Consider the following 16430-nt stretch of genomic DNA (forward strand, 5'->3'; position numbering starts at 1 on the left):
GCCAATTAAGACCACGTAGTTGTGGGTGGTGTGTGACAGTCATAAATTTGAGGACAGATCATACGTGACTTTTTCTCCGGCCTTGTAACCTTGGTTAAATAAATGGTTAAGTGAGGGGCTGGCTGTACCTTATTGAATATAATTTCCTAATTTAAAAGACTACAGTTGTTTTAAATGGCAAAGATACATATAAGCTAGATTTAAAAAAAACAAAAGGCTGGCAACCGAAATGAATGATAAAGTTCAGTAGGATTGGGACAGACTGAAAATTGAAATTAAAATTAGTATTAGTATTAATACCGTTTGGATGATTCTATAGCATACTATGAGTATATATAAGAGAAAAGATTCTTTCTCTCTTTTCTCCCTGCCACAATTATGTTAATAAAGAACTCAGTCAGCAAACATACATACTATTCCATCCTCCTTCTATTTTTCCCACAACAACATTCCTGTGAGGTGGGCTGGGCTGAGAGAGAGGGACTAGTCAAAGTTACATGACTAAAATGGGACTAGAACTCATTGTTTCCAAGTGTCTTAGCCTGGTGCCAAATTAAATTAATTAATTATTTTTTATCCCAGCTTCATTATTTTTATTAATAACTCCTGTGAACATATCCAATACTATCTTAGACTTGCATTTGATAACTTCAATAAAAATTCTGAAAGTTTGAAATGGGGTCTTCACTTACTTTTTAAAATTATTATTCTTGGTCATTAAAACAGTTGTAGTTTTTTAAATAAAACACAAACAAACAAATTGTGTCTTATTCTCCAGTAAAAATAGAAATGCTAGGACATTGTACAAGGACTTTTGAAACTGGAATTGGCACTTAATTGTTTATGATTGCCTATAACAGGAGTTATATTAAAAAAAATTATGAAATATCATGGGTATTCCCCTAAAAAGGCTTACCAGTCACAAAACACCAATTTAAGCAGACCTGTAAGAACACAAACACCCCCGCCCCCCCATGAATGTATGCTAATACCTCATTTTCAGTACACAATCTTTTCCTCCTGTTCTTAGGGGAAGCGGGGTGGGAAGCCATAGGAAAATTGAGACACCATTCCACAATGACAATGTATAGGCGACTATAATTAGCATCTATTTTTAGATATTATGTAACAAGCTACAGCGAGAAACAATATGAAAGGAATTAAGATACAAGAGGACGGACAGCAATAAAAATAGAACAAGCTGCAATCCTGCTTTCATTTATCTGAGGGTTAATAAATCATGATGAGAATGACTTCTGAGTCATACTGACTTCTGAGGCATACATAGTATGTCTCAGTTTATGTTTTGTTGTTCTAAATATACAAGCATTAAGAAAGGAAAGCTGTAAGAGTTTATACATATATGGCTGCATGAGTCACTAGAGACTTCTAAAACATGGCCATCCATAGGTTGGCCTTCTGGTGCCTTGGGCAGCTCTCTGAACCTTGGCATATGGACATCTTTTAAAGGATCTCTAATATTTCCCAACCAAAGCACTATTTTTATTAGTCGTAGCAGCATATGGTGTTATTGCATTACCCTGGAAACCACAATGCAATTACAAAGTAGTAGTTTGGCTGATCATTTACCAGCTCCACTGTATGACATGCTCACATGCTCCCCAAGGTGCACCACAGGAGGCCAAGCTGGCTTTGCATCAGAAAGAAAGACAAGCAGCTCTCCTGAAGTGTTATTGAAGGTCCCTCTCTTCTTCGGACCTGTCTTGCAAATGGGTGCTGCAAGTGGAAAGGTTCAGAGTGGGCAGAAATCTCCCTGCCTGTACGGAGCACCAACTCGTCTTCCCACTGAAGTGGTACCAATTTACCTATTTGCACAGAACATGCTTTTGAACTGTTAGGTGGATAGAAGCTGAGGCGAGTGATGAGAGCTCACCCTGCCACACAGTGCTAGGACTCAAACCTTTGGAGCAGACACCATCTCCAGCATCATTAAGCCACCGAGCTGCCACGCCTCTATAAAACACTGAGCAGGGGATTGGATTCAGTGACCTAAATAGCCCCTTTATTTCTGTTTCTAATAACTGTATTACTCAGTAGATTGGTACCCATGTATGAATTCTTCAGGTTGCTTTTCCCGTAACATGTTTCACACAGCTATTTGTTTATTTATAGTTTCATAAAAGCCTCTACTTTTTCATTTGCTCTTCATTATGTATTTCCCCTTCCCCCAAAAAACCCACTGCCAAATCCCTAACATAGGTAAATTATTTTACCCATTTCCTGTTAGCATTTATAACATTTATCAAATACCATTCTTACTTTAATGACATCAAGGTAGGTTTTTGTTTATTTATTTTCTGCTTGAGAAAAACTAACTTTCTAATTACAAGCTAAAAGCAGCAATAACTTTTATGGTGCTTTAAACACTTACAGACATATTGCAGTGTTAGCCACAGTAAGCAATAGTATTTATTTATCTATTTATTTATGATATTTGGAGGACACCTGAGCACAGAATGACCCTGGGGTCTTAAAGTAGAAAATCCTACATATACAGACAAGCATATTCCCTGTAACTTAAAACATAACCAACAGGGTCTCCACAAGCATCCTACTGGAGGACCTGGAACAACAGCCAAATTTTGAAAGACTCTCTGAACATTATCAGGGTGATAGCCAATGGATGTCTGGGGATACAGTATCTCATTCCAAAGGGCAGCACAATTACTGAGAAGGAATGCTTCTTGGCCCTGATAGATGATATTGTTTGATCCAAGAGACCTGAAACACATCACTGCCCAGTTTAATTGGGTGGACAGAAATAACCTGGCCCTAAGCCATGAATGGTGGCATATCTGCAAATGTATAGGTAAGTCTGTATGTGATGAATGATGAAACAGGATCCAGTCTGGGTTGGTCACCAGGACCAAAGATTTATTCTTCCAAGTTTTTAGCTCATCATCAGGGAACTTCTCTCTTTCTTTCTGGAATATGTGCAATGACTGTTCTACATGTTATATTTATACAGTTCCTGTTGTGTGCATCTTTTAGTTGTTAACTAGAGTATTGATGACTGGTTAGTATATCATTAATTGTTGTTGCCTTATGCCACTGTATTCTCAACTCCTAAGTACTTATTAGGCAAGAGGTAAGTCAGCACTCATATTGACTGACAAGGGGCCTGTTTCCCAGGCTTCAATCATTTTTCTGGCTGTTTTTGTCCCTGCTCAGCCAACAATCATAGTAGTTGCAAAATTGAATGCAATGTCCTTGTTCATTGCAATGTGAGTTGAGTTCGAATCATTGGTAAGAAAGTTTGGAAGACTGGAAGACCTGGTGACCACTCAGACTGGATCTTGCAACATTATCCTGAGACACATGTATTAACCTTTATCCGCAATGAGGAAACAGTTGAATTCAGCAATGGGTAAAGTGGCCTCAGAGTCACATGAAACTCCCCTATAAATTTAAGCATATCCCACACCAGAGGTTCCCTCTGATTGCACTGCCAATTTTTGCTTATAGATAAATAGGTGTTTAACACCTAAAACTCCCCCCCTCAAATAAGAAGGAGACATTTGTTTAATCCTGCCCATGTGCAGGAAGCCTATTTGCATTCTCTCCTGACCATAGTGACAACAGTAATGCACAAGTTATTATAATTTTTTTGGCTCTTTCAGCTTTTTGTTTTCATAAATAATATGGTCATTTTTTGAAAGGATTGTTTCTCAACATTAATTATTTTCCAAATCACACCATTTACAGGAAATTGGAGACATACAGGTAGCCTTCTATACAGATGTCTGTAGAAATACATCTCCAACTGGGGTCCCTGACATGCAAGCCTCTGTGAAAGAGACATAAGGCTCATAGTCTAGATGATGATGATGATGATGGTGAAGATGATGATGATTATCCTGGCTGACTAGAGTCATGTTCAACTCATGCTTCACCTAATAATTATAGTTTTTAAGGGTGACTTACAGTTTTGATGACTTTTGGTCATACTCTCAGAATCCAGTGCATGATAGAATTCATACGCAGAACGGCCCAGCAGCTCCTCTGGATGATATCCAACTAATTCCGTTATCCTTTACAAAATATACATATATTAATTACATACTGAATTTAAAACAAGAATCCTACAAGAAGAAATGATTGAATACATTATACCCATAGTCTGTTTTTGCCAAATCTACAGAAGTGATCATCAAGTGCTGAATAATCCAGGTAACTGCATGTAACACACATTTCATTTAAAACATGTCGGTTAGATCTGTAGTTTTAGCCTAGCATTAGTAAGGGTTCCTGAATGAGCAGAATAATTCCTGTGACCTGGTTAGATAAAGTTTTGTAGATTTGTACTGCATCTCCTATCTTCCATTCTAAGGACTTCTAGGTGACAAAAGGTGTAAGTCTCCAGAGTGTTTATGATTAGGAAATCAAATCCATACTTCAAGCTATCATCAGACACATTGCTCATGACTTTTTCAATGGCTATACTTCTTTTTCCCTCTCCCATATCATTTTTTACTCAACCATGGTGCAAATATTGCACCTACATTACAGTTGCCCGTGATAAGCTTTAACCAAAGTTTCCAAATTATTCAAGTCAATTATATTACATTATCAATAAAACCTACATAATGGGACTCTATGGAGAACTTCAAAAAGATATAGAATAGAGAAATTTGCATATGATCCTAAGGAGAATCATATTTGATTCATATTTTGATTATCTCTTAATTCTAGGTAAGAAATGAAGTAACTTCCATGTCTTGGGATAACAACTACAGCTCTGATTACTCTTGAAACAACTGACTGGAAGAAAGCCATGGGGTGAGGTGGAATTTAATAAAATACTGAATTAAAAATTGAACCTTTGACTTTTGTTCCTCTTTAAGGTTCAATAATTTACACAGTGTTGACTTATTCAGTTGGAATTTATAGTGAGGAATTAGCTCATTGTTTTTGATATTTCCTTTACTAAAGCAAAAATTAAACAAAAAAATACTAAGCAAGCTAGTAACACTGAGGTTGTCCCAAATCTCCATGCGAATCATCTGGTGTACTTTATGCAATAATGCTTCCTATCCTAACATAAATTCCACAAGGATTTTCACATAGTGACTCCAATCTTTGCATCATCAATGTAGAAATCAGCACTAGACTACAAATCAGTGGTGCTGTAAAGATTGGTTCAAAAATCGCATACATAGGATTATCTTTTATTAAATATAACACGTATCCTATATTAAAATAATTGCCATCATTAAAAACAAAGCCTTTTTCTCCTCCTCATCAACATATCAGGGTAACCTTGTTAACATTGTGTATAGTTTTGATCATATCAAAGTCAGGCACATGAATCCTATTATCTGTATAGTATAATTGAATAAACTCTTTTTAAAAAACCGTGAAATGAAAAGACTACAATGAGGTTACTCCCTCCCCTTTGAACTGCATCACTCCTGGTTGACGTTAAACTTACAAAGCCAGGAAATAAAACCTTAGAACAAATACGGCGTCTCCTCTGCCTGTAAGCACGTAGTTGCCATTATCCCTAATGACGGTAACACTGTCATTATTCTCACAAGGATTGTGATTTTTGTGCTGCCCTGAAGGAGTCTGGCTTTTCTTTTTCTTCATCTTGTCCCTCTTTTCATGCAATTAAAGGGCACTTTCATTCAGCCACTAGTTTTGCCCTCTTATTCACCACAGCAGTTTTGTACCTGTAAGAGTTTTTTTTTTTTACTGCTGATTTTGTGACTTGTGGTTGATAACTGAGGAAGGAAGAAAATAGAAAGCCCATCCAGCTGACCCAGAGAAGAGTCATCATTTTGCCCAAGTGTTTGCTCACTACATTTGCTTTTCAGAAGGAGAAAATATACCAGGGACTGTACAAAGAAGACAACCCTACTTCCCTACTTTAATTAAAGCATGGGAAATAGTGGTAGGTGCTATAATGGTGGTAGGTACCAAACAGAGAGCAGGGAAGATTCAGAGCTGGGGTTCAGAAGCCAAGAACCAATAGGCAACTGTGAACCCTGAAGCTTCATAGGAAACTGCAAAATCAACATTAAGAATTCACTATAAACATTTCATTTAGTTGTCTTGCTTCATAAGGTATGGGTTGCTGGTTGCAATGCAATGCTCTCATAGCGATTGTCTCCAAAAGCCAGTGAAACAGTATATAATAAATGGTGGATGTGGCAGTATCTGAAGACAGCAGAACAGAATAGAATAGAAAGAACTGGGAAAGATAACAAAATACAAAGACCTGAAAATAGAAATAGAATGACTATGGCAGAAGAAAACAAGTTAATACCAATAGTAATAGGTGCCTTGGGTGCAATCCCAAAATAAATGGAGCACCATTTGAACACCATCGGCCTTGACAAAGTCACCATCAGGCAATTGCAAAAGACAGCTTTATTCAGAACAACTTACACCATGTGGTGATACCTTTAATACCATCAAACATCAACATCTCCCTATCCCAGGTCTTCGGGAAAGACTCGATTGATAGTTAAAAATGCCAAATCCAGTCTGAACATTTTGGTGACCAAGTAACAAACCATAATAATAATAACAATAGTTATGAGATATGTAATTTTCTCATTTCAATTCAGTTAATGCAGGAGTAAGATCCAGTAATCAGAACTTCTAAATAATATTGCTTAAGATTGCAGTTTTACGGCTATAGGCTAATTTCACTTTTATATGGCACTATTAGTATCTTGTTCTTTGCCCAACTCTGACATTGGTCATCCTAACTCCCTTTTTGGGAAATGCCAAGACACATCAATGCAGAATTTAGGCAATTACTGATTTCCCAACACATGCACTTTTATATAAGCAACTCTCAGGGCTATGACATACATTTAACAGGGTGTGTATTTTTCAAATCAGTCTATTACAGGATAGGTGGGATATTAGCATTTAATGTGACTGTCTTTTAAAATGTTAGAATAAGTACCATTCAGGAACTTTTGAACTTTTCTCTAGTGCTGAAAGACAACATTATGCATTTTAGACATTTAATATACCACTTTATTTTAATCTTATCTTTTCAACCTGCATCAAACCTCCTTCATGTGGCATTAGCCTCTGAAATACATACACCTTTAAAGCACTTCTTATAGTAGTACATATATTCTGTGGAAATGTCACGTCAACGGGATCATATGTATTATTGGATTAGAAGATCTTTTGGACAAAGGAGGTGTTATTTCACTGCCTTTTCACCCATTCTCACTAAGACCATGTCTACAAGATGGCAAATAGCTGTTTAGATCCTAAATGTCAGAGGACAATGGGTATGTTCTCAAAGACCAGACAAAGTGGAAAATAGGAAAATTCTACCCCTGACTTACATTATATAGAAATATTATCCAAGGATTATGACTTCTGATAATTGGATAAACTATCCATATGCTCTTGTTAATATTCAGCTCATCTTTAAGCTGCATTAACCTTGGGGCACTACTCCTTTAATTACAAACCTGGCCTTAGCTAATTTTTAGAAGTAAATCTTGTAATTGGTTAATTTTATTCTACTCCCCATAAAACATGATGTACTAAAAGTGTTTCTTCTTCAGCCCTTTGACCCACCTGGAACACTCTGCTGAAGTAGCCTAACAAAGAGGTACTAGTGGAGCTTTCCCTATTTCTGAAACCTACAGAACATTCAGAATCAATGCTTTTTAAAGCCTTAATGCATGCAGACTGCAGGCATGGAAATCACATTAGCTTGGTCCATGTGGCACAAAGCACCAGATGTGATGATAAATGGCCTGTCAATCTCGTATCATTTACTTCATCCCTTTCAAGTGGCACATGGTTCACGGACAGATAAGAGATGCAGCAACAGACCTGAAAGAAAGTATTCAGACTCCCATGCTACTGTGTGTGTCGCTCCATATCTAGGAGTCTCTGTCTGTACTGCGCAAAATGACAGTACTGCCTCAAATTTATCTATCTCCAGAAGATGTAGTCAAATTGACACTGACCTCTCATCTTCATTTTGTACATTTCTTAACACCTCACCCCACCTCCCCAACATCATTCATTGCCACGATGAGTCTGGAGTTGCACCAGTGTGATGTCAGTAGAAACAGAAAAGAAAATATTGCAAAAGAGTTGTTGCTTTCTGCAACAGTCCTGATTAATAAAAAGAAATGAAACCCCTACTTTTCATTGACAGCATGGAAGCAGCCAGATATATTATTAAAAAAATCAGCATCTGCTTAATCCAGGTCCTTGGGAAAGATTCATTAAGTGGACAAAAATACCAATCCTGTCTAAACATCTGGCTGACTATGCAAACAACAACAACAACAAGAAGAAGAAGTTGAAATTTACATTTATATGCTGTCTGACCTCAGGTGACTGAGTGTAAAAAGCATTAGGACTCAGAAAGTCCTGTCTGAAGCCCTAGATTGGCAAATCTGTTGACCCTAAAGTAAGTAGGTTTGCTGTTACTTAATTCTTGCTGGTTGCAACCAATACAGAGTTAGTAGAGCTGGTGGCAGAATAAATGACAGGTGGTGGCATGCAGTTACTCAATTGAGTTTCATGGATGAAGATGGTTTAGTTATTTCTAATCTTAACCATGCTGACATTATATTATTTCTCCAATTGGCTTTAATTACACAAAATGTGTACATTTTATGAAAATATTCCCTGACAGATTGGAAGCCACAATCTTGAGAGAAAGATCAACAACTAACTAATCATGTTTATGTGAGATGCTTAATTGGGTGAAAGGAGAAGGAATCAATGTGTCATTCAAACCAGTCGCTGCCGTGGGGTTGTAGACAGTAGATTTTTAAGTAGAGTCTTAAAACTTTAATTTTAGTCCCAAATAACCCAAAAGCTGTTACAGGCTAAATTAATTCTCCACCCATATATCTCAGAAAAACGAGAAGGTGGAGGGACTTCTCCAATCCAGCTGCTGAAACAGTCCTTAGAGGAAGTCTGAAAAATAGGCTTCTCTAAATTATCTAAATTATGTATTTAATAATTTATTTAAATACATAAAGTTATTCAATAATTTATTAAATTACTAGGTCAATTATTAAATTATTAAAAATGGGTTTCCTAAATTATTAGGAAGGTAGGTCTACATTGATTCACAGTCATACTGTAGAGTCACAGGGGAAACTCCTCATCATCTATCACCTGATTCTTTTAAAACCAAGGACTGAATTGGGGATCTTTTTTGTGCAAAGCAGATGCTTTAGCACTGAGACATGGGTTCTCCTCTGTTTTATTTTGTTGGGTCATAAGCAAGGTTGAGGTTGAGGTTTATTCGATTTATATGCCGCCCTTCTCCCAAGGACTCAGGGTGGCGTACAACATTAAAAGAAACACATACTACAAAAGTTAAAAAGAAATTAAATTGGATATCCGCAAACCCAATTAAAATTAACAATGACACAATTTTTAAAAAAGAATTCAAATTAAAATTAACAATAATCAATACTTTGATTTATTTTCTTCAGGCCAGGCTGGCTTGCTGGAAAAGTCAACTTTTTAGGGCGCGTCGGAAGGACTGGAGGTCGGGGATTATACAAAGCTCCGGGGGCATCTTATTCCAGAGGGAAGGCGCTCCCACAGAGAAGGCTTTCCCCCTGGGGGTCACCAGTTGACACTGTCTGGCCGACAGCACCCTGAGGAGGCCAACTCTGTGGGATCACACTGGACGATGGGAGGCTACCGGTGGCAGTAGGTGGTCTCGCAGGTATCCTGGGCCTAAGCCATGGAGCGCTTTAAAGGTCATAATTAATACCTTGAATCGCACCTGGCAACCAGTGCAGGCCGCCTAAAAGGGGTGTAACATGGGAGTACCTGGGTGCCCCCATGACAACCCGCGCAACCGCATTCTGGACCAGTTGAAGCTTCCGGGTGCTCTTCAAGGGCAGCCCCATGTAGAGAGTGTTACAGTAGTCCAGGCGAGAAAGGACGAGGGCATGGGTGACTGTGCACAGAGCATCCCGATCCAGAAAGGGGCGCAACTGATGTATCAGGCGAACCTGGTAAAAAGCCTCCCTAGTGTTCTTCTAAACTAAGCCGTGTATCCAGGAGGACGCCCAGATTGCGGGCCCTCTCTGAGGGGGCTAAAATTTCTCTCCCTATCATCAAAGATGGAACAAGGTACACAAATCGGGATGATGGAAACCACAGCCACTCCGTCTTGGAGGGATTGAGCTTGAGCCTGTTCCTCCCCATCCAGATCCGCACAGCTTCCAGGCATTGGGACATCATGTTGAGGGCATCGTTTGGGTGGTTTGGGGTAAAGATGAAAAGTTGGGTATCATCAGCATATTGATGATACCGTACCCCAAAACCATGGATGATCTCACCCAGTGGTTTCATAAATATGTTGAACAGGAGGGGTAAGAGAACCGACCCCTGGGGCACCCCACAAGTGACGCGCCTCGGGGTCGATCCCTGCCTTCCAGTTAACACAAACTGCGACTGATCCAACAGGTAGGAGGAGAACCACCGTAAAACGGTGCCCCCCACTCCCAACCCCTCAAGTCGTCACAGTAGGATACCCTGGTCGATGGTATTGAAAGCCGCTGAGAGGTCTAATATGGCCAGGACAAAGGAACAGCCCCTATCCCGGGCCCGCCAGAGATCATCGACCAATGCGACCAATGCCGTCTCCATGCTGTATCCGGGCCTGAAACCCGACTGAAATGGATCCAGGTAGACAGCTTCATCCAGGGACTGGGGAAGCTGAGGTGCTACCGCATTCTCAACAACCTTCACTACAAAGCGAAGGTTGGAGACCGGACGATAGTTGGCTAAAGAAGCTGGGTCCAGGGAAGGCTTCTTAAGGAGGGGCCTCACCACCGCCTCCTTCAAGGCGGTGGGAAAGAACCCCTCCCTCAAAGAAGCATTGGTAATCACCTGGAGCCAGCCTCTAGTCACCTCCCGGGAAGCCGAGACTAACCAATAGGGACATGGGTCCAGCACACAAGTGGCAGCACTGAGTCTCCCCATAATCCTGTCCATGCCCTCGGGGGTCACAGGATCAAACTCATCCCAGATGGTCTCCACAAGATTCATCCCCGTCGACTCGCCCGAATCTACCCAGTCAGGTCCAGGCCCGTCCGGATCTGAGTGATTTTATCCTCCAGATACTGAACAAATTCTTCAGCCCTACCCTGCAAGGGGTCTTTCCCAGCTCCTTGGTTAAGTAAGGAGCGGGTCACCCTAAACAGGGCGGCTGGACAGTTATCTGCGGATGCGGTAAGAGCGGAAAAATGTTGCCGTTTTGCCACTTTTATCGCCACTAAGTAGGATTTAATATGAATCCTTACTAGTGTTCGATCAGATTCAGACTGGCTGGCCTTCCAACCACTCTCTAGGCATCTTTTCTGGCGTTTCATCTCCCGGAGCTCCTTGATAAACCAGAGGCCGCAAAGGCACAACACGATCCAAAGCCCCAGTGGCTGCCGTATCCCAGGCTTCCACTAGGGCTTCGGTCGAGTTGTGAACAAGGGATTCAGGAAAAGTCCCAAGCTCCATCAGGAACCTTTCAGGGTCCATCAGGCGCCTGGGGCGGAACCATCTAGTCGGTTCCGCCTCCCTGCGGTGCGGGGTAGCAGTATGGAAGTCAAGCCTGATGAGGAAATGATCTGACCATGACAAGGTCAACTCAACCTAATTGCTTTTGCAACCTAAACGGTTGTTTCCTTATTAGAAGATCTTGCTTATTTTTATGCCCTTGATTCAGATTGACTTCAGGTCTATCAAGCAGACTAACATAATGGCTATGTAATCTGCAAGAACCAAACAGGATTATTGAAAATTATGAAGCCAAAAGTACATTAATTGCAAAATGGGATATGCAGGTAAGTGTCAGCCTTTGGGGTCAGGAAACAGATACCACAAAAAATTACTGGAACTCTACTATTATATACTATTATAACAGAATCTTGATAGCCTGACAGCTTTCCCTTCACTTTTATACCAAAAACAGTCAAGGCATGGCAACCATTAATTTCTTTTTGCCACTTTCTTGTTTGCTTGGATTAAGCTCATGTTTTACTAATTGCCACATATCCTCCAAAGAGAACTCCTTGCTTCTCTAGATTTGGCATTGGTTAATTCCTATGACAGCACAAAGCACATTTCTAGGATGCTGACAATTACTATCTCAAGTCTTGAACCATTCCAATCAAAATTACATATCCCTGTTGCCCAATCCTAAAGGCACCTATCTAAACCTTCTTACAAATCCAGCCTTTCTAACTTAACAGAATACTGCTTACCAGTCAGTTATAGTTGTCTAGAAAATGAATTTTTGTAAAAAAATAAAAAAAATATGAAAATGAGATTTGACATGGTGGGAGAAGTCAGTTTAAGAAAGACAGAATGAAAAATGGGGCAGATCTGGCAAAAGGATGTAGAGAAAAACCTGCCAGTAAAACAAGGTCCCCAGTGAATCTTTAGGATAGGTAACTTGTCCTGTGCTTCCCAGTGCAGACAGACAAAGAAAATGTACACCAAGAGAACACAAAGGAAAGTAGGGAAACACACTTGTTTCTTCATTACCCTTAAGAAAATGAAGACCATGCTTGCAATGACCACTTGTGTCAAGAGGTTAGAAAGCATTTCAGAAGGCCTCTGGCAAGCTTTCTCAACCTTGAACTCACAAAGGGTCCTGAGCAGAAGGGAGCATTGTTATCTTACATATTGCAAACCAATATAAAATAAGTAAAGAACAGAAAAGAAAGAACAGAAAAGCTTACTCTCATACTGAAATGCTAAATGATATAAAACAAAATAAAATCCAAGGGGAGAAATTATTCAAGAATTAATATTTTGTTTTCAAACTTCAGGCTTGAGGGCCTGCTTTTTTCTACCTTGACCCCACAAACCATCCATTGAAATCCACAGTAAACAGCATTTGCCTACAGTTACAAAGTCCAGGAATTTGATTGCTGTCAGAATAAAACTCCCACTCCCTCTGCAGCAAGGTCTGCTTTTGTTGACTTCAACCATTTTAGCCATATTTATTAAGGATATGTGAGTACAAAATCAATTTTATAACTGCAAACATTGATAAGGAAAACAAATAAACAAAACCCTGCTGCCTAGGCAAATCAACATTAGATCCAGATTAATTTTATGCCAAGCCCAGATTTAGGTAAGATCTTTAAAATGTGTATCTGCATAGTCTTAGGCAGGCAGCAAAACCACAGGACATGATAAATCTTAAGAGCAAGTTCATGAAAATTTATGTCATAAGATATTTCTCTACTTAAAGGAAAATCAGAAAATAACCTTTTACTTCACAACAACCTCTGTTTGAAGGGTTGCCCCAAGATCAGTCCATCTATTTTTTTTAAAATATGAAAACCCCTTAACAAAGTAAAGGTAAACTCTTGAAAATGCTGTTCAGTATTTAACATCTGGAGCAGTGACCAAACAGGTACACAGGTTATCGGATTACAATGCTGATGAGATATTTAAGGTATTGTTTCTTAATTTGCAACTATGCATATAAAATGATTTGTTTTTATATGTGACTTTAGCTACTTGTTCTTTTTTCTTTTTGGTAACATACAAAAAGTCTTAGGCTCATGCATTAGTTGCAAAACATCATCAAGGATCTGACATTTTTCCCTGAAGAATAAGATTCGTTTCTGTGAGGTTACGTTTTTACAAATGAATGTAATTGAACGCATACCTATAAATGTAAAAAGTCCAGGACTAGATCAACTGCATTCAGGAGTACTGAAAGAGCCTGTCAATTGCTCAATAAAGGGAACAAAATGCTAATAACATGTAACTCTAGATACAAAAGGGCAACTAAGAAGGGACAGGACTGAAGCTTCAGTTAGATAGAAAGAGGTTCAGGGAAAATCTAGTTATTTTGAATGAATTTAAGCTTCCAGTGCCAGATGGACTGTGTCAAAGGGTATTGAAGGATCTTGTTGAAAGTCTATTTAAATGTATAATCCCCCCATAACAATTGGGGAACTAGAACATTTCCAGATGATTGAAAGGTAGCAGATGTTGTTCTCGGTCTTGAAAGAAATAGTAAATGCAAAAAAGTATGGCTTCTGGAAATCTAGCCAATCTTTTTACCCACAATAATTATAGTTTCTTCTGTGTAAGAAAGACGTGCTGCTTCTGTGCATGCATGTGCACTTTTACCTCAGAGCTTAATTACAAGAGGTGCCTATGAGCTGCCTCCATGTGATGGTCTAATCAGGATGGGTGCATACTTTCATGTTGCTCCTGGGTCTCCAATGTATGTATGTATGTATGTATGTATGTATGTATGTATGTATGTATGTATGTATGTAAAACATTTATTTAGCTACCCATCTTATATTAAAATTTGGGTGGATCCCAATCAGCAATCAAAACAATGTCAATAACAAAACAGCACACTACCATGCTACATTTATTTAAACTGGAAACATTAAAGACCTGGCATCAAAGTTAAACTGACATACAGTCCCTCACTAAATCCTCAAATCCTCTCACCCAGTGCTTTCAAGGAAAGCCAGATCTAAGAGGACTGAGAGGGTAGAGGCCTGCTCAACCTCTATAGGGCTGCCATGGGAAAGACATGCTTCCTAGCTCCCATAAGGTGACAATGTTTAAAGGAAGGGACTAGGGGCATGCCCATTCTTATCCAATCTGGTAGATGTCCTTAAAGAAAAACAATCCCATAGAGAACCTAGCCCTGTACCATAGAGAACTGATAATAGTGGTAACATGATAGTACTGTTCCAATATTTGAGGAACTGCCACAGAGAGAAGGGAGTCAAGCTATTTTCCAAAGGACCTGAAGGCCAGACAAGGAATAATGGATGGAAACTGATCAAGGAGAGATTCAACTTAGAAATAAAGAGAAGTTTTCTGACTGGGAACAATCAACCAATGGAACAGTTTGCCTTCAGAAGTTGTGGAGGCTTCATCACCGGAAGCTTTCAAAAAGAGACTGGACTGCCATTTATCAGAAATGGTGTAGGGTTTCCTGCTTGGGTGGGAGGGAGTTGGACTAGAAGACCTACAAGGTCTCTTCCAATTCTGTTCATCTGTTACTAATAGATAATAACCAGCCCCTTGAATTGTATCTGGAAAGAAACTGACACTTAGTGAAACTCGGGCAACAGAGCAGAGGTGGGTTGCTCCTGGTTTGGCCCGGATTGGGCAAACCAGCAGTGGTGGTGGTGGTAGGCTCCGCCCACCCACCCGGATGCTTCTGCGCATGCACAGAAGCTTCTGTGTATGCACAGAAACATCACACATGCAAGTGCATGTGTGAGCATGAGCAAACCAGTAGTGCCAGAAGTTGCAAGCTACCTCTGCAATAGAGCTGTTATGTGGGTAAATTTAGGGACTCCATCATTGCACATCCTGCTGCATTCTGGACCTATTGTACTTATGAGTGTTCCTCATGGGTGTTCTTCATTGCAGTAATCTGAATGGGAAGTGACCAAGACATGAGTGACTGTGAGCTAGACTTCCTGGTCCAGGAAATGGCACAATTGGCACACTAGAAATATCTGTGCTAAGTTTCCCCCAACCATAGCTGCCAGCCACTACTCAAGCAGCACTCATGAGTCTAAAAGGACCCCCAGTTTAGGACTAACTCAGTCCAGGGGATTGCTGCCTCATCCAGAATCAAATATCATTTGGGCCTGGAAACAGTGGTGGGTTCTTAACCAGTTTACTATTGGTTTACTGAGTGCACACTTCGCACACACTCTCTTGCTTCAAATGAATATAAATACAATAGCAGAGTTGGAAGGGATCTTGGATGTCTTCTAGTCTAACCCCCTGCCTAGGCAGGAAACCCTATACCATTTCAGACAAATAGCTATACAACATCTTCTTAGAGAGTTCCAGTGTTGGGGCATTCACTACTTCTGGAGGCAAGCTGTTCCACTGATTAATTGTTCTAACTGACAGGAAATTTCTCCACAGTTCTAAGTTGATTCTCTCCTTGATTAGTTTCCACCCATTGCTTCTTGTTCTACCCTCAGGTGCTTTGGAGAATAGTTTGACTCCCTCTTCTTTGTGGCAACCCCTCACACATGTGCAGTTGAGTGAAAATGTCAGAAAAAAGGGAAAACAGCTGAGGAGCGGCAATTCAAGTTGCCGCTCCAAATCAGGTGGGCTTCGGAAGCTGGAATAAAGGTAAGTATAACCCAGGGCCAGGTGGGCGGGCCCTCTTTTAACAACCAGTTTGCTCTCTGTTTGGAGTCAGCACTACCGGTTTGGGAGAACCAGTCCGAACCGGTAGGAACCCACCTCTGTCTGGAAAGTCAAAAACCCAGAATCACTCTGTCTTTCTATGGCTGAGTTGAAGCCAGTTTCTTCCCATCTAGTTTTACAGACTCCAGGTACTGGGCCAGCATTGCCGCAGTATTACCTGTCCAGCTAGGAGTGGAACTATATAAGTAGGTATAATCAGGCATTTATCAGCTATC

At 40.0% G+C, this 16430-nt stretch overlaps 1 protein-coding gene and 1 long non-coding RNA gene across 5 annotated transcripts in view; one reads left to right on the forward strand and one right to left on the reverse strand.

Annotated features, from left to right (window-relative positions):
• Positions 1–16430, forward strand: part of LOC148044954 (uncharacterized) — a 120547-nt gene that overhangs the window by 43700 nt on the left and 60417 nt on the right. The window lies entirely within an intron of this gene.
• The window catches only part of EPAS1 (endothelial PAS domain protein 1), a 114959-nt gene that overhangs the window by 18253 nt on the left and 80276 nt on the right, over positions 1–16430 (reverse strand). For all 4 annotated transcript variants that reach the window (XM_014065015.2, XM_087717689.1, XM_087717690.1 and 1 more), the window contains one exon: positions 3946–4052. In XM_014065015.2, the coding sequence (XP_013920490.2) occupies positions 3946–4052 (107 nt within the window). The remainder of the gene's footprint in view (positions 1–3945; positions 4053–16430) is intronic.

The sequence above is a fragment of the Thamnophis sirtalis genome, unplaced genomic scaffold (assembly GCF_051295495.1).
Source record: "Thamnophis sirtalis isolate CommonGarterSnake01/CBP01778 unplaced genomic scaffold, rThaSir2_p1.2 scaffold_6, whole genome shotgun sequence".
NCBI classification, from domain to species: Eukaryota; Metazoa; Chordata; class Lepidosauria; order Squamata; family Natricidae; genus Thamnophis; species Thamnophis sirtalis.